General features: G+C 43.1%; 1 protein-coding gene across 2 annotated transcripts in view; it reads right to left on the bottom strand.

Moving 5' to 3' along the window:
• Nucleotides 1–682: 682 nt before the first annotated feature.
• Nucleotides 683–19,562, bottom strand: part of PNISR (PNN interacting serine and arginine rich protein) — a 35,874-nt gene continuing 16,994 nt past the window's right edge. For both annotated transcript variants that reach the window (XM_084623639.1, XM_084623640.1), the window contains exons 5-12: nt 17,836–18,022; nt 17,450–17,637; nt 16,287–16,424; nt 15,239–15,338; nt 14,473–14,526; nt 12,903–13,073; nt 1,253–2,354; nt 683–1,011 (exon numbers count right to left, since the gene is read on the bottom strand). In XM_084623639.1, the coding sequence (XP_084479765.1) occupies nt 981–1,011; nt 1,253–2,354; nt 12,903–13,073; nt 14,473–14,526; nt 15,239–15,338; nt 16,287–16,424; nt 17,450–17,637; nt 17,836–18,022 (1,971 nt within the window). In that variant the 3' untranslated portion in view covers nt 683–980. The remainder of the gene's footprint in view (nt 1,012–1,252; nt 2,355–12,902; nt 13,074–14,472; nt 14,527–15,238; nt 15,339–16,286; nt 16,425–17,449; nt 17,638–17,835; nt 18,023–19,562) is intronic.

Here is a 19,562-nt window from a genome sequence, read left to right on the forward strand (position 1 = left end):
GACTGAAAACCAAATGCAGTGCATTGCAGAACCTATATTCCACAGTAGTGTATCTTAAACTTAATTGTAGCTGATTGAAAAAAAAAAAAATCTACACATTCCCAAATGTCTAAACTCTCAAGATAACCAATGTTTCACAAAATTCTCACTTCTTAAGAGAACTGATAGTCTATTGAGAGCAGATTATTATCCATTATTCTATATTCCAACCAGTATTAAGTAGCGGTTGAACACAAAATAGAAGTGGTTGAGTGAGGAATATAGTTCCAAAGCTGAACATTCATGGTGCACATGATCAGTTACTTTCACATATTCCTACTGGTGCTCAGTTGGGTTTAGCATATCGCATATTACAGAATGATCCATATTTTACACACACAGCATATGTTACCTGATAGTCCAAAAAAGAAGGAGAACTGTGAAAATGTTAAGACATTTTCATCTAACGAAAAAAATAATTAGAAAACTATTTCTTTTTCTCCCCAACCCCAACCCAACTGATTAATTTTAAATCCCTGAACAAAATAAAAAAAATAAAATTACATACTTTGAAAAACAATAGATGTTAAAATTTTTTCAAAGTACTTTTAAAATTTGTTATACAAAAAAACAGCTGCCTTTAAAAAAAGTATTATCTGTATTTTAACACGCAAAATTAAGGTGCAAGAATTTTAAACAAAAATGAACTAAAGAGCTTTATTGACATCACAATACATTCAATAGTAATTTTAAGAACATTACAGCTGAAAGAGAATGGCATGTTTTATATTCTTATTAAGCACTACTGTTTTTGAAAAAATTGCAATACAAAGAAATCCTATTATTTAACTGAGCAGCATTTGGAAAAAAATACATCTATTTACAGTTTAAAAAAAGGATTCTGGTTTCACCTACACAGCCACAATGTGCCTCTATAATGAGACAAGCCCTTAAAACTCATGGAATTTTTTAATGTCATGTCACTGGTGCCACATCATTCCTCAGCGTTTACGACGAGGAGGGGTGATTGACCTGAAAAATAAAGGGAAAAGGGGAAAAAGTTAATGGGGAAAGACACCCCGCCCCAAAACCACACATACTTTAGGCTTAACAATTAGTAATTTTAAAAGACTTCCCAAAATTACTTTTGCCCAAGACAACAATTACAACAAATACCGAATTTTATTTTAAAAAATACTTTTATATGTTGTACACAGGAAGACGAATAGTAAAAAAAAAAATAATCAGACAAAATACTTAAAAAGTATACTACCTTGATCGTGACTTAGACTTGTGTTTGCGGCTTGCCTTCTTACCAGACCTTTGAGATTTCTCCATGGATCGTGACCGACTATGCTTTGATTTCTTAGCCTTCTTTTCTTTGCTGCTTCCTGGTGATTCAGAACTGCTCCTGACACTAGATTCAGAGCCTGAATGTTTTTTACTATCTTTGGTAGAACTTTTTTTGCTTTCCTGTCTAGAATCCTGTCTTAAAATTTTAACAGATATTGAATTGCGAGAGAGAGCTCTTTCACTATCTCTTTTTCTTTTTAACCTACTGTCATCATGATTGCCAGACTTACTGTCTTTTTCTTCTTTTCTTTGCTTCTCTTTTCTTTTCTCCTGGTCTCTCTCCCGTTCTCTGTTCTTCTTCCTATCTTTATCTATGCTCCTACTTCGTTCCTTTTTCCTCTCTTGATCTTTACCATCGCCCTTGTGCTTGTGCCTATTTCCACTAAGACTTCTATGCTGGTCATCACTTTTACGCCTATCTCGACTCCTGCTGCGACTAGCATGACTAGCTCGCCTATCCCTTGAGTGACTACTGCTCCTACGCCTCTCCCAACTTCGTTCCCGGGAAGGACTACGATTTTTTCGTCTCTCCCCCTTGTCAATGCTATTTCTACTAGACCTTCTCCTTTCTCTTATCTTTTCCCTACTTCTACTCCTCTCTCTCCTATTTCTACGAGAATAACTCCTACTTCTACTGCGCCTAATTTTATGTGATGGAGATCTACTGTGACTACGCCTCTTCTTCCTTTTAGGAGAGGAAGACCGTGAAGAACTGCGGCTACTACCTGAGCTCGTACTATATGATGTACTAGACACAGTACTGCTGCTACTACTGCTTCTGCTGTTGCTGCTAGTGGTACCACTACTAGAACTTCTTGACCTACTCCTTCCTGTTCTCTCTTTTTCTTTAACCTCTTTTTTGGATTCTATATCTGGTGCAGTTTCACCTGGAGATCTTTTCTTTTCATTGAACATATCATCCTCTGTTTCCTTCGCTTCCTGTGGTGCTGAATTACTATTTTGCTCTTTATTGATGAATTCACTCATCTCTCTTGCAATTTTTTCATTTTGTAGTTTTTCTTCTGGAAAAGCATATGAAAGAAAAAAACCACAAGTAATGCCAAATAATGTGTACAGATACATGGCAAGAGAACAAATGTGCTGTCTTTCTTGGCTAAGGAACAAGTTCCCAGACCACCTTAGTCATTTTTAGAAAACAATTCACTTGCCACTCCTCACTACACCATCATCTTAAAGTTCCTGGATGACTTTTGCGTCTTCTTAAAAAAAAAATATATCCCTCCCCCTCCCCAGTGCTTAATATCATTCAACATACAGGATTTCATTCACAAGCCTGTAATGACAGGGAACTGCATTGGATGACCTAATTTTATGACACTGTAATTTAGAGGTGATTTCTAAAACCTGTTTTCTGAATTTTTTTTTTTTTAAAAGGCAAAACAGGAGATATTTTTTTTTAACAGTTTTGGATGCTATTTTTGTTTACATAACTCAATCAAGAATTTTGGCAAGTGATTAATTCATACTTTATGTTCGTATTTTAAATGTATCTGAACTTGGTGCATATGGGTAAAAGAAACCATTCTATTTCCATGACAACAAAGCGATATGTACTGCACCTCAAAGCAATATGTACTGCAAGATGTGTTAACTTCTCCATACCACCCTGATGGACCACACCTCTAGAAAAGGATAGCGGAGACTCCATACTCACTCATTTAATCATTAGGTTCTTTGTTGAGACTAATTAGCAATGTTGGGAAGTGGACATCTGTCCACTAGAAACAGAACTAAAGGCTTGTCTATATATGGAGTTGATCCTAAGTAACTCCATGTGTTGATATTTTCTGGAATAAGAGTGTTCACACATGGAGTTAATCAGGAACAACTCCACATATAACCAAGCCTTCAGCACACCAGACTGCTGACAGATCACTTCCAGTATGCATCGAACTGGTGACATGAGAGTAAAAAAAGGTTATATATCCCATCTCCAAGTTCCCCAAATCATCCAGACCTTCCACATATTTTATTTTAAAATAGCGCTTAAGCAAGAAAAAAATACTTATGAATTTTAGAAGGTTTTTTCAGTACATCATACATATTTTAAACACATTAAAAGGATTAGGACACCACCGCTTAAGGGGTAAAAATTAATTTTAGAATACTTTTTCCCCTTCAATATAATTTTTTTTAAATAGCAGAACAAGACACCATTACATTAAATGCATACATTGCCAAAAATCTCAGCTACCCAGAAAAACTGGAAATGCTCACCTTTTACAATTCAATTATAATCAACTTTGATATATAGCACACACAGAAATGGAGTAACAAGGTAAGTCTGTTTCAGCTGCATGTTGAAGAGGTTAAAGGTTGCCCCCCAAAATTCTACATAAAACTGAGTCAGCTGTACCTCACTGAACACAGATAATGATTACAGTTGTGATCCAAAAATGTACTCAACCAAGGTAAAGCACTTCTGTTGCAGTAAAGCTTTTTTGTCTGTTTATGATAGGAAACATCCATTTACTGCTCTATCTGGTGATAACTTAGTCTGGCTAAATAGCTATGCACAACTCCATTGTTTGCTTGCTGTGACAGTTTAAATGGCAAAGTGAATACCTCAGAAGAGAAGTGTTTTCTAGCTAATAGGCTTGGACACACAGCTTTAGTTTTGCCTTTAAGTGGGGAATATTACATGATGAGCAGAAGACTAAGCAAAAATAGTATTGTTTTCATGTAAATATCCTAATATAAATACAAATAAAAGCAGGGGAAGAGAAATTGAAAATCAAAAGAGGCAACATGGTTTCTAAATAGAAAGTTTAAAAGCCACACAAAACTTTGAGATACACAGATGCAATAATTAAGTGTGTTCTCATGCAAGGACTGCCTTATGAAGAGACCACCTTTTACAGGGGTGGGAAAAAACTCATGAAAATGAAGTGATCTGGAAGATATTTTGGATCATTTTCACTTCAAGCTTCACAATAAAACCCACCTTCTTGAATATTCAGCAATGACAAAGGTTCTTTGTTTGCTCATGTTTAACTAGAAGTAATCAAGCAGGCCAGGAAAATTATTATTATAAGGACTACCTTGACAAAAATTTAAAATAACCTTTCAAAATTCCAGTTTGTTTTTTTCCTCAGGGAGACTTCTTCTCCCTCATGTGACCATAATACAGATCACTTCCACATTCCTCTCCCTTGATATATGCACACAGCTTAATACACCTAAAGAGAAGAATGAAAATGAAATGTTGAGCTATCACACCCCTTTATGAAGGAATGGCTGATCCAGGTCAGCTTCCAGGCCTTTAAACAAAGAGGAGAAAATGTCCAACTTCAACACAACAGGAAATAAATATGCCAGTGATACACTGTTTTTTGAGTTTTAACTGCCTTGCTCCCATCAGATCCTGACTGAAGTACTAAATTGTCTATAGCCCCCCTTTATTTAAGCAAAATGATTGGTAAACATTATTCTCTGCCAACATCCAGTGGACTTACCCCACTCTGAGACTTAAGTGAGCCTCTCACTCATGCATGTACCAATCATGATTGCTCTCCAGGCAGGAAACACAGAAGTAACCCCAGCAAATTTTCTTGTGCTGTAACCATCATGCATGAGGGGGGACTTAATATCCAAAGTGTTAGGAGAGATAGGCCAGAGAGAGCTCTGATCAAGGTTATGTTCTCAGAAGCTACAGCTGGAGTGACTGAATGTGAAAACTGGAACCGACACCAAGTTACGAAGACACACATGTAAACATACCTAGTTGCATAATCTGAGGTCCTGAAAGGAACACTTTAGCAGACTATCTAACCTAGAAGTGTTTTCTGCAATGGGGCAAGGAACTTTTGGCTGGTTTTGAGAACCCAAAAACCCAAAGGAACCTCTTACTGTTTGAGTAAATGAGTACGTGAATGCACGCCTCTTGCAGAATTCCTTCCATTTGACTTGCTGAATAATGGAAAATTGAGTCTCCGAAATTAGACTGGCACACAGAAAACAGAGTTCACTTTCTTCACATTTAGAATAGAGTGGAACCCAATAGGTACCTCAGGCTACAAAAAGCAGTGAATATATCTCTACATCTGCTTTAAGAAATTGCATATCCTGGGTCTTACTTTCTTCAAGGTCTGAGCAGTCACAAATCACTCCAAACCAACTTTCAGCAGTTTGAAAGAAGATAATCCCTTTGGCTGAGGACTGCCCAGCTTTCTCTTAGAGACCCAAATTGCAGTCTGATTTTCTTGAGGGGGGAGGTTGGAGAGAGGAGAACCCTAAGGCAAACAAGTCTAACTACCCACAAGGAAGCATCCTATGCTAATCTAGCCCCAATGAAGTGACAGAAGAAAAATTCTAAAAGGCAGGGAAAAGGGGAAATCCCAAAAAAATGATAGCTTATCCAGCCACCAAGTTTTCACTATCTAGTGAGAGACAGAACCAGCCTGCCCCTTTGAAATGGGGAGTGACATCACAAGCGTTAGAATACATTTCATGTATTTATAACATATTGTGGCGAAATACCTTGTTCGCCTCAGCAGGCTCAGTCCTTTTTAGCCTTGGAGACTCAAGTTTGGGGCAAGGCAAATCCTTATAGGTGGCACAGGGTGCTGCTGCTCCTCTCCTCAGTCAGTCCCTTGTGCTTGTTTTACTTCCCTTCTGGAGGGGCGGAGGGGGAGTGCAGCCTCCCTAATGGGAAGGTCTGGTGTCTTGCTGCAAACAGCCGACTGGCAGCTTCCCTGCTTCTCTCACTCTCCCCCTTCTTCCAGGCAGGGGCCGGTTTAAAAATGTCTCAAGTAGTTGGAGTCAGCTGAACCTAATTTGTTCCCTAGCAACCCCTTTTCCAGCTGAACCTTATTGCTCCCTGGTTCTCTCTCCTCAGTGGAGGGAGGGGCCTTTTAACCCCCTGAGACTAATTACTACCTCCCCTTGTAGCTGTTTGACCTGGGTTTACCACAGTATATACAAAATTCTTCATCTGCACAAGCTCTTTTCATCATCCACTAGTAAGCTGACCTATACCACTGTGTAGCCTGGCAAATAGGTTTGGAGAAGGTTCTCAACCTGAGAACACTTTGTAAACATATACGATTTCAAAGATCCTTGTGCAATGCAGTCCTTGTAAAATTCATTCGCATGTGAAGGGACAACATAAGGCTTATGTCCCACTTTAAAGATCAGTGGAGAAAAGGCTTCACATGGTCCCTCTCCATAGGGGTGAATTTTACTCTAAATCAGGGTTGATATGTTAAAGGAATTTACTTTTGAAAACTATCTGTAGAACCCTGCACATATACAAAATTTGTATCTGCATCTGATCTGCAAAAACAATCTTTGGATATCCACAGACATAAATCAGATCTCCATGGATTTGCAGGGCTCTATCTGTTGTAATTTGCTCTTTTAAAACTGAGAAAGTAAATAGTCTATGAAGAACAAATATAACGAATTTTACAAGCAGGAAGGAAAAAAAAGGACACAAAACCAGTTTTTGGCAAAGCAGTTCAAACACATTTTTGAGCAAAAATTTAGAATTAAGGAAAAAACGCGTACTCATTTTCTTGTAACTGTTGTTCTTCGAGATGTGTTGTTCATGTCCATTCCAAGCAGGTGTGCGCGTGCTGCGTGCACACCAGCCGGATGATTTTCCCCCTAGCAGCGTCTGTAGGGTCGGCCTGGTGTCCCCTGGGGTGGCACCTTCATGGCGCCCAATATCGGGCCCCGCCGACCCCCCACCCCCCTCAGTTCTTTCTTGCTGACTATTCCGACCGAGGGGTAGGAGGGTGGGTATTGGAATGGACATGAACAACACATCTCGAAGAACAACAGTTACGAGAAAGTGAGTAACCGTTTTTTCTTCTTCGAGTGATTGTTCATGTCAATTCCAAGCAGGTGATTCAGAAGCTAGAGCTCAGGAGGTGGGGTCGGAGTTATCCACAGAAAAGAGCACGGCTCTCCCAAAAGTCGCATCGTCCTTGGACTGTTGTGTAATTGCATAGTCTGACGTAAATGTATGTATTGAGGACCATGTAGCTGCCCTGCAAATTTCCTGAATAGGGACTTGTGCCAGGAACGCCGCAGAGGCGGCCTGGGTCCTGGTAGAGTAAGTGGTTATCTGTGGAGCAGGCTCCTTTGCCAGGGTATAGCAGTCCCTAATGCAGGACGTTATCCATGACAATATGCATTGAGAGGATACCGGGCGGCCCTTCATTCTGTCCGCCATGGCTACGAAGAGTTGGACGGACTTCCCGAACGACTTAGTTCTCTCTATGTAGAAGGCTAAGGCCCTACGCACGTCCAGTGAGTGCAGCTGTGTGGCTTGGGATAAAACACTAGGAGGAAGATGTCCTGGGTCATGTGAAAATGGGAGACGACCTTCGGGAGAAAAGCCAGAAGAGGCCTGAGCTGGACCTTATCCTTATGAAAAACTGTGTCGGGGGCTCAGACGTGAGAGCCCTGAGCTCTGAAACTCGTTGAGCCGAGGTAATTGCCACAAGGAACGTGACCTTGAATGAGAGATATAACGGAGCAGGTGGCAAGACATTCAAATGGCGAGCCTGTAAGGCCTGGAGAGGACTAAATTCAGGTCCCAGGCAGGGACAGGCTGACGCGTGTGTGGGAAGAGCCTGTCCAAACCCTTGAGAAAACGACTGACCAGAGGGTTTGCAAAGACCGAGAGACCGTCTGAACCCAGATGGAAGGCGGAGATAGCGGCCAAGTGGACCCTTATTGATTACCAGGACAAGTCTTGATGCTTTAGGTGAAGGAGGTAGTCCAGTATAAACGGTATGGAGGTGAGGAGCGGCAACTGACTACATTGCTCCGCCCAGACAGAGAACCTTTTCCAATTGGCCAGGTAAGTAGCCCTGGTAGGGGGCTTTCTACTACCCAGGAGGACTTGTCTGACCTGGTCCGAACAAGACAGCTCTGTGGCACTTAGCCATGGAGCATCTAGGTCGTAAGGTGGAGCGACTCCAGATTCGGGTGCTGGAGTTGGCCCTGGTCCTGTGTGATCAGGTCGGGGACCAGGGGTAAGGTGAGTGGGGTCGCTACGGACATTTCCAGGAGCGAGGTGAACCAGTGCTGACGCGGCCACACTGGTGCTATTAGTATGACTCGGCCCCAGTCCCTGTGGATCTTGAGGAGCACCCTGTGGGCTAAGGGGATGGGTGGGAAAGCATATAGCAGGCAGCCCTCCCATGAGAGAAGGAAGACATCCCTGATGGCCCCCGAGCCGTGGCTCCCAAGAGAACAGAAAGTCTGACGTTTCCTGTTGCCCAGAGTGGTGAACAAGTCTATCTGGGGAGAGCCCCAGAACCAGAAGATTGAGCTCACCACGTCTGGCCAAAGGGACCACTTGTGACCGTTGAAGGTCTGGCTGAGGCTGTCCGTGTGTTTCGCACCCCTGGGAGGTATGAAGCCTGCAGGTGGATCGAGTGCTCTATGCAGAAGTCCCACAGGGCAAGGGCTTCTAGGCACAGGGGAGAGGAACGTGTACTCTGCCCATTATGTGTGTTTTGAAAGCGTAGCATGCCAGATGCACTGCCCTCAGCTCTTTGACACTGATGTGAAGAGTGAGGTCCACCGGAGACCAGAGGCCTTGGGTCTTGAGGTCCCCTAGATGAGCCCTCCCAACCCAGATCCAAGGCGTCTGACACCAAGGTGAGCGAGGGCTGAGGGCTGGCAAAAGGCACCCCTGCGCAAACCATTCGAGGGTCGAGCCACCATAGGAGGGAGTCCAGTACCAGACGGGGCAGGGTTACGACCCTGTCCAACACATCTCTGGCTGGTCGGTACACTGATGCCAGCCACGACTGGAGTGGGCGCAGCCTGAGCCTGGCATGCTGCACCACATATGTGCAGGAGACCATGTGTCCCAGCAGCTTTAGCCAGTTTCTTGCCGACGTCGTTGGGAACCGTCTGAGGCTCTGTATGATGTCCTGAAGTGAGCGGAACCTGGCCTCTGGGAGGTACGTCCTGGCTTGGGTAGAGTCCAGGACCGTGCCTATGAACTCTATCCTCTGCACTGGGGACAGAGTAGATTTCTGCTTGTTCAGGAGGAGACCTAAGTCGAAGAAGGTCCTCCTTATAAACTCGACCTAAGCCTCCAAATAGCAACCTTTGATCAGTCAGTCGTTGAGGTATGGAAAAATCTATCTGGCGCTTCCGCAGGAATGCCGCAACGACTGTCACGCATTTTGTGAATACTCAGGGGGGCAGTCGACAGTCCGAACGGGAGGACGGCAAACTGGTAGTTGCCTCTGTTCACCACGAATCTGAGGTAGTGTCTGTTATGTGGGACTATTGCAATATGAAAATATGCATCTTTCAAGTCGAGGGCGGCATACCAGTCTCCTGGATCCAGTGAGGGGATAATGGAGGTTAGTGAGACCATGCGAAACTTGAGTTTCTTTATGTACTTGTTGAGCTGTCGCAGGTCCAGTATGGGTCTGAGGCCCCCCGCTTAGCCTTCCATATGAGGAAATACCGGGAGTAGAAACCCTTGCCCCTTCGCTCCTGAGGAACCTCCTCCACTGCCCCCGATAGGAGGGACTGAACCTCTTGAATTAGAAGTTGCTCGTGAGAGGGGTCCCTGAAGAGGGACGGAGAAGGGGGCTGGGAAGGCAGGAGGGTACAGAATTGGATGGAATATCCCCTCTCTACCATGCGGAGCACCCATCGGTCTGAAGTAATTTGGGACCTGGCACAGACAGACGGGATGAGAAAGTAAGATGGGAAGGATCCAAAGGTCGTACTGGCAAGCAGTCCTCGACTGTACCCTCAAAAGGGTAGTCTAGAGCCCTGTGGGGCCCTAGGCTGGCCCGAGCTTTGTACAGAGAGAGGGCGTTGCCTCCTCCGAGTGCTCCTGTTCCGCCTATGCGGAGAGTCCTGGCAGTTTTGGGGTTGGTAAGGACGAGGGGCACATTGAGGCCTAAAATGTCTGCGCTGGGTAGCAGGCGTGTGAAGCCCCAGCGAACGAAGGGTAGCCCTCAAGTCCTTCAAGCTGTGAAGTCTCTTATCCGTCTTCTCGGAGAGGAGAGCTACATCCTCGAAGGGAAGGTCTTGAATGGTCTGCTGGACCTTGTCGGGAAGACCAGAGACGCGTAGCCAGGAGCCTCTCTTCATAACCACCCCTGTGGCCAAAGTGCAGGAGGCCGCATCCGCAGCGTCCAAGGCCGCTTGCAAAGACGCTCGCAAGACCAGTTTCTCCTCCTCCACGAGCGCAGAGAACTCTCCCAAGCTTCCTGGGGCAGAAGTTCTGTAAACTTAGCCATAGACGAGCAGGTGTTATGGCTGTAGCGGCTTACTATGGCCTGCTGGTTGGCTATAGGAAGTTGTAGGCCTGCTGTCGAGTAGACCTTCCGGCCAAACAGGTCCAGTTTCTTGGCATCCCTGTTTTTAGGGGTGGAGCCTTGAAACCCTTGACGTTCTCTCTGATTGGCCACGTCGACCACCAAAGAGACCGGGGGGGGGGTGTGTGTGTAAAGATGTTTATACCCCCTAGAGGGAACAAAGTAGCGGCGCTCAGATTTCTTGGCTGTAGGTGCCAGAGAAGCAGGAGTTTGCCACAAGTTCTTAGATGTTTCAGTTAGCGACTTGATAAATGGCAGTGCAACCCTGGATGGGCCGGAGGGAGCCAGGATGTCTATGACAGGGTCTAAATTCTCTTCCACCTCCCCTGCCTGAATCCCCAGGCTTTGGGCGGTCCGCCTCAAAAGCTGTTTAAGAACCTGGTTGTCCTCCAAAGCTGGGGCCGAACTCCCCGTGACTGCTTCATTGGGTGAGGACAAGGAAGAGAGAACCAGAGGTGGGCCCAGTTCACTACCTTTGGCCCCCTTGGGGTCCCTCAGCATGTGGTACTCGGGCTGTGGAGCCGGCACCAGTGAAGAACTCTGCACCCCAGCCGGCGCTGGGGCAGATAAATCCGGCAGGACCGAGACCGTCGGGGTCGGTAGGGACGGAGCTGAGGCTTCCACCGGTGCCGTCACCTGGAGAGCCGGTGCCGAAGCTGACTGAGGTATCGGTGCCGAAACCATGTGAGTCGGCAGGCCCACTCTGCTCGAGGGTGGCGCCGTCATCAGCGGTGCCGGCACGGATTGTGGCATGAACGACGCCAACACCGTTCTGGAGCGTGGACCATGGACTTGACCCTGGCTCTGATGGTATGCCCAGGGTGTCCAGAAGGGCCATTGAGCAGGTGCTGGGTCCGGTTGGTGACTGCGCCGGGACCAGGACCTTCTGCTTCGCAATCTGCTAGATCGAGCTGAGTCTACCTCCGACTCCGAGGTCTCCGAATAAGACCACCATGGAGGAGCAGTCCCCCGGGTTGCCAACCAACGACAACTTGATTCTGGGGAGCGATGCGCTTCCTGCGTCTGTGCAGGTGGTGCCGGAGATGGAGACAGACGAGCCATCATGGTTGCCTTACTCTTGGAGTGGAACAGGTGGCGTGTGGTCGCCAGAGATTTGTCCCTCCCTTTGCGGGAGGATGGCACCCGGAGGCGCATCAGGTTCGTTACCGCCTCAAACGCCTCCGGTGTCGATGGTGGTTGTATGTCCACCAGATGGTCCGGTGACCGAGGAGGGTTCGGACTCGACTGGACCCCGGCCAGGGCAGGAGTTGACGAAACCCTGAGCTGAAGTGAGGCAGAGGCGGTCTGTGCCGAGCCACTTGTGGATGGCGCCGGCCCCTTAGGCTTCAAGGGGGGTGATCGGTCCCTCACTGGTCTCTTCTTCTTTACCGGCACTGGAGATAGAGAATGGTGCCGAACTGAGACTGATGCCCTATGTCCTGAGTAGTGGCGGTGCCGGTGGGCTTTAGAGTCCTTAGCCGGGCTCGTTTCGCATGCCATTGGCACCAGAGCGCTGTGCACTGAAGAGGACGTCCTCGATGCCGGGTCGTTGGGTCCCATGTCAGATTATGGTCTTGGAGCTGCCTCCATGAGCAGGAGTTTTAGTCTCTGCTTTCTGTCCTTAAGGGTTCTTGGGTGTAACCCCTTGCAAATGCGGCACTTGTCCTTTTGGTGAGTCTCACCCAGGCACCGCAGGCAAGGCGAGCGAGGATCACTCTTGGGCATAAACTTTCCACAGGACTCACAGAGTTTAAACCCCGGAGGCCCGGGCATACCCCCGAAGGGGAAACGAACTATCTAACCAAACACTACTACCTATATGACAACTATAGAAAAAAACTATTTACACTAAGAACAAAGACACTGCTAAGGCGCTTGCTGTAAGAGCGAGCAAAGCAGCCGCCCTTTGCTGTAGCCGTCACGGGCGGTAAGAAGGAACTGAAGGGGTATGGGGGGTTGGTGGGGCCCGATATTGGGCGCCATGAAGGCGCCACCCCAGGGGCGCCCAGGCCGACCCTTCGGACGCTGCAAGGGGAAAAAATCTTCCAGCTGGCGTGCACGCAGCACACACACACCTGCTTGGAGTGGACATGAACAATCACTCGAAGAACATCATTTTTATATAAGGCTCCATATGTGTTAGCCTGAATATATATATCAGTACCCCACACATATTCCACTAAGTTGTAAAAAGTATGCATGCGCAGGTTTTTACAGCAGGAACTCATTTAAGTGACTTACCTTCTAGCTGTTTTTCTAGTAATAGTTGCTGTTCTCTCTCTTTTCTCCAAAATGCTTCCTGTTTTTGCCTGATTCTGTGTCGTAGTTCCTCATCATCAGTATCAGATGATTCAGAGCCTCTGTCACTCCTCTCATCTTCACTGTCTCCTGATCCATAACCACCCAGTCCACCTGCGTGCATAAAGCCCAGTCTATCACGAGGAAAGATTAAGCCTTGTTCTTAATATTTCTGTGGGGCAAAAAGGAGAGTACATTGCCCTTTTTTCACTTTCTCTTCTCTGAAGAAGCCACTTATTCTGAGGGAAGTGCCAATGCTGGTTGACTGGAGTGTTCAAGGCCCCCATTTCTGTATTGATGCTTATTATCTGGGTTTACTCCTTCTGGAACAGCTTGTCTATTTCTCAGCAAGCAACCACAGTGATCATGGCACTTTTCTCATTGTATGGAAAGGCAAAAAAAGCTCCATATGGAGCCAGTAACAATGCCTTCCCATGTATCAGCAAGCGCACAGACAAAGCAGTGAAATGCCTGGGACCCTGTCCCAGAAGACATCTCTGCAATGACTTCGGCAGCCTTCAGTTGTCCAGGGCTTAGAATTCCTGAATGCCATATCAACTTTTCTACTGTGGTTTAGAAAATACTGTACGTCAAAAGGTACAGAGATGGAATAGAAATGGACTTCCCTCGCCTCCAAAAGAAAGATCGGAGTATATACTGGACTGATACGAAGTAACCTTAAACATCTGACACAGAGGCAATTTACTTTCTTTCCATTTGAGGTTCTCTTAATCTTTATTAGAATTAGTTTAAAAACATCTGAATAATTGGGACAGAGAACATTTCACCTCATGTAAAGGTGTTCACCAACAAAGTTCACAGCACATGATCATTGACATTTTATTGTAGCACTGCTACTAGACTACGGTAAGATGACAACATTGGGAAAGAGCTTTTCCTATTACATCTCAGAATGCAATTCTATGCTTCACATCCTGTACATCTTCAAATTGATAATCGTGGATATGGGAGCTTTAGTAAGTGTGTAGTTTTTCCAATGAAAGTATAAATTTATTCTAAACATTTGAATAGGCTTTTTTTTTTTTTCAAACCAGAGCTTTACATTTTTATCAGTTATGTTGTCCACTGTTACCCACGGTTAACATAGGCTGGATCAAAAAGGGAGTAATGCAAAAAAATAGTGATCTTCCTTCAAAAAGACTGTAGTTTGCTCCTGGAACAATTCAAAAACCATCCTATTAAGATTAGTTATCAAGTAAACTATCCAGCCAAAAAAAAGTAAGTGTACTTCTCATGTGTTTACCTAGTTTACAAACTTAGGCAAGATTCTGATACTCTACTCATATGATTAGTTCCTTACTCCACAAATTATCCCTCTGAAATCTGTGGGATAACTTGTAGAGTAAGGTCCTACCCAACATGAGTAAAGGTTGCAGAATGACCCTTAATTATTAGGGTAATTACAACCTAGTTTCAAAACACAATTTCTGGAAATGCAAGGTAAGAGTGATCTCCCCATTAAGCCCCTCTCAAAAATAAGGAACATACTTACCGAGCCCAGTGAGGGAAGCCAGTGCACTGGACTGTGCCAGCTGTTTTGCAGGAGCTTTGTATCACATCAACAACAGGAACAACATGTTAACACAAATAGCCACGATTTCATAGTCATGAGATTCTATGGTATTGTTAAATCTACTACTATTGCTGTTTTTTGGAGGGAGAGAAGAAACATTAAAAACGTATCATCCATTTAAAACCAGTCCTAGATTTTCTCACCATGTAAAAGTTTCACATTATAAACGTGAGTTAATAGTCACTTGCAAACCACAAATCTATATTCATAGATCTGTTTCCAAGTTACAGCATCTGCATATATATTTCAAATACCAGTATTTACATATTTAATTTTACTCATAATTATATAGAAAAAAATCACCTGCTGTTTATATATAGAGTGGCTTGTTAACAGTGAAACAAAATGAGCTACTTGAGGATTCATATTTGTCTCCTTTCATTTTTGATCAACTAAAAGTTTGAGGTAAAACAATAGCATTAAGAAACAGATATCTACACTGCAAAAGCCATTAACACACAGATACCATCATAACTAAAGAAATGAATTATATGAAAGAAATGGAATAACTGAAGTAACTCACAATACACTGCACAGGACAACAGTATATGATTACTGGATTTGAGCTCTAGCAAATCAGATGCATTATATATTGATTGCTCTTGGGAACAGTTGCTATGGGGTAAAATGTTCTAAAAACATGCAAATATAGAATATTCACTCAAACTAAAAAAGAAAAGCATACCTTTAGTTGCTTTACGATGTACGTCTTTGGCTACATAATAAATTTCTTCATTTGTGACATCTAAAAGAATCTCTGTCAGCAGCAGTTTTGTCAACATCATCTGAAGAAAATAATGTTAAACAACACTGTAAGCAAAGTATTTGGACCAAATTCTACACTTTGTTATACTTATGCAACCCCACTGCTTTTCTTGGGTGTAAAACCATGATTTGGTTCCTTTTACTTACTTATTTTTTCTATACAAAAGATCAGTTAAAATTAGGACTCTTAAGTAGTTTGGAAGTTAAGTCCAACTGAAAAAATCCAAACAGTCTGGACTCTCACACTGACCTATAATCATAAGCATTTCACATACAGAAGCAGGGTATGAAATCCCACTATTACAGATTGCACAATTACCCACTTTCATTAAAATAAAGTACATGCATACAACTTCGCAGGTTTGGGGCCTTAAATACCAGGAATTCAGTTGTAGAGGGTTCAGAAAGAACCATAAAAACAGAAAGTCACCTGCAATAGCTTTTTTATATGTAGGAGAGAGACCCTCCAATGAATACTAGGTCATACTGGGAAACAAGCTCCCACTTCGCATCATGCAACACCACAAGTGATATTGCACTTCAAATCATTTTTTTTTTTTTGGTTAGAAAAGTTGCTGCTGGCCCAAGACTTAATTTTGCTATTCTTGGGCTTCAAAAAACTGCATTTTTTGCAAAATGTAGATGGGGGGGGGGTTGGAATGTTAGAATTATTAATGGACGAAGACCAGTGAGGTGGGCAAAAATGCATAAGTATATTGTATTTCTTTTACAGCTTATCAGATAGCTATCAACTTCACATATATGGTATGGTACGCACATGTATGTAAGTACATTCTCCCCGACGTGGAAATGCTTATCCCTATGTTAAGCTGGAGACACGCACGACTCCATATATAATCCCATTACATTATACAATCTATGTTACATATTTATTTAAAATGTTAGGCATAGAAAAGCACAACTGCTCTTCGACGAACACGCTTTTGAGAGAACTATGTTATTTATACCATTTGATACTCCTTTTCTTCTTCTGTCATTTCTGGTTCACTTTGCTCCTCCTGAAGAGCAGGAGAGGGGCTCCTACTGACTTTTCCAACACTTGCAGCTTCTGTGTTTTCAATGTCATCTTCTTCCTCATCACTGTCCTATAAGAAGACCATTGCATACTTCAGGATAAATTCATAATTAAAACAAGGCAGTTTCTATTTATGGTATTCAACAGAAATTGAAATAGAGCATTTCAGAATGACGCAAAACAGCCCTCCAAACAAATAAGTGATCCCCCTTCCCACTCTACAAGCCCTTGGAGCCAGAAATCCAACCATAAATCACCAGCTGCAATGCAGATTTGATAATCCTCAGATGTACCGTCAAACCAGTATTTGCAGAAGACAAGCCATGGTGGTTCTTTTTGGTTAGGACACACAAAGCTGTTACTGGAGGCAGGGTGTGGAGGAAATAATGTGAGGGGATCAACGGAGATACTTTTTCCCAAGTGAACAGCATTTATGCATGAATTGGAGGAATCTGACTACGGGGTCCAAAGAGAGGACCCTTAGCCAACAACCTAGGATATTCGTCAGGCAAGGCAGCTGCCCAAGGAGAAAAACTGAAGGCTCTCGACTGCTCACCTGACCCCTCTGTGTCCAGAAAGGCCACCTATGCAGTGGTATGGTCACTGTAGGATAGGTATCCAGCACTGCAAATTCTTTAGGAAGCACTACCACAAACACGAGGCTACAGCATAAGGCTCCCTAAATTGGTTCAGTTTGGCAAGCATGTATGCACTGGTACATTTGTACTCAAACTAGTCCTAATACAAACGGTTCAATTCTTTACCATAGATACCTGCCTACTAGTCTCTGCCAATTACCAATTTATGCCAACAGAAAATAAAGGCCAATTTTATCACTTCCTCTTTGCTATTACAAACCAAGTAATAATAAATATTCTTTAAGCTATGCTTAAACTTTTGCCCATTATCTACTAAGAATTTACAAAGATCAGGTAAGTGGCACTGCAGTTGACACAAACTTCATTTTTAACATGAGTTATCAAAGAAGTGTTGTAAACTGAAAAATAGTTTCTCTTTATCTACAAGAGAAGAGAGAAATGTTAAGTCCTTTCAGGAAAATACATATCTAGATCAAAAGCGAATGTTTCTACTTACAAATTTACTTTTCTGAGGTAACCGTGGGCCATCTCCTTCAGCTTCCTCACTTGCTTTCTTTTCTTTTTTAGACATCTGAGAACGTTGCTGTTCCATTCTCTCTTTCTCCAGCTTTTTCTGCTTTTCTCGTTCCATCTTTTCCAGACCCTCACGAATCCAAGCAGGAAGGGTTCTACGTTTCACAGCATCTGCATGCCAGAGATTTATAGTTTTGTCAGAAGGAAAAAAAATAAAAAAAGATACATATTTCTCACCCAATAACAATAGCAATTTTTTTTTCTAAAGTTGTAATTACAGTTTCAAACATTACATTTCTTTTTACAATGACAACCATCTCTGAAATCATGGTTTTGGGTTTCTTTCATTAAAGTGTCGTTAACATGTACCAATCTGTGGAGGCTCCTGCTTCACAGGCATCGCGATGGGTGAACGTTGACGGTCTCTGAATGAGGGCCTTTCCCTTCGGTTCTGGGGAGGCGCTGAAGGTGCTGGAGGACCTGGTGGCCCTGGTGGTCCTGGCTGCCAGTAAGGTGGATGAAATCCACCTTGGGGTGGACCAAAAGCAGCCCCATGCTGAAAGAGTAATGCAGTTCATTTTTCTTCACATTTAATACAATGCACTCTAAACTTATTCCTTGGGCTCCACATAGCATGTGTGCACGCACGTGTGTGTAAGTGAAACAACAGAAGTCCATGCAAATTGAAATCATGGATTTTTCTACCTAACTATGGTCTTTCTACCTCTTTTACTGTGGTCCCCAAAATCTAAAGTGTCATTTTCATTTAAAAAATAACATTTATTTAAGAACTTCTGGTTTTGAAAATAGATTTTAGAATGCAAACCAATGCATGGACACCATAATGAATCTATGAATGGGCTGCAGACAACCCCTTTTCACTGCCTCTTAAAACTGAAGTCTGATAGCCATCTAGCTGCAGTCAATATTAACCAATTCACTACCAACTATCACCAGAATACTCAGTTAAAGCTGGGGTGCACAAAGTGCAGCCTGGGGGTCAAAGTAGCACACAGAGTCCTGCCAAGTGCAGATGTGCAATCACCCTCTCTCTCTCTGACTACAACTTGAGGACATGGGTGAAAAGCTCCAACTTTTTGTTGCTTGTTGCAGGACTTTACCTGCAATCTCCACTCATCTATCGAGGATGTTACCAATAAAAAGATATATTATGGCTGATCAAAATAATGCACACATTTATATGCAAGTTTGGTACAGTACTTGCATTCCTACCAAACTGCCATGCAAAGTTCCAAAGTTGTGGCATCGATGACTGCATGTTATAGTTGGTGCCTAGAAATAGCCATCAAATCCATTTGAAAGGATGGTGTAAAGGTATAAGGCTGCAAGCATCAAATATTTTATGACAGGGTGATTTAAGTCAAAATTATTTAAAGTGCCAATTTTCTGCATGATTTAAAACAAGCAGGAAACCTTATTTTAATCCTGTTTTGCATTTGTACTACTTAGTTTATTTTCTTTTAAAAAAAGGTTGATTCTCATTGGTTGGAAACCATTAAAACATGCTTATTTACAACTACATATACCCTCTACACTAAATTTGATATTACTCTTTGTTTACCAGGGGACACACTATATCTATGCACATTTATTTAAGCAATTATACAGCTTAACATATATTTAATTTTTTACACTTTTTATTATGTTTGAAATGATACCTGTTATATGGATGATACATTTCTTATTTACAAGGTTCATTTTTATGTGTAATTTGTGTCAAGCTCTATTTGCAGGCAAACTGGAATTCAATTAAAAATGCACAAAAACAGCATTTTAATTTTTTTTATTAGTTAACTAAAACTCCCTTAAATGTGCTGGATACATAAAAAACAAGTTTATCAAAACATGTTTTGCATTTAAAACTGATTATTAAGAAAAGTACTATATCCTGTCCATGACTAATCCTAGTAGGCACTGCAACAATACAAACACGTAAAAATAATAAGAGCTATCTGTGGTTAATAAATTGAACTGACTGTTTCGGGTTACCATGTCCTTCAAGATTTTAGAATGAGAAGATCTCATTCTCTCACACGGAGTTTTTATTCACAGACTGGAAGAGGAAAACAAACTTT

This window comes from Lepidochelys olivacea (assembly GCF_965140295.1).
Source record: "Lepidochelys olivacea isolate rLepOli2 genome assembly, chromosome: 3".
Classification (NCBI taxonomy): domain Eukaryota; kingdom Metazoa; phylum Chordata; order Testudines; family Cheloniidae; genus Lepidochelys; species Lepidochelys olivacea.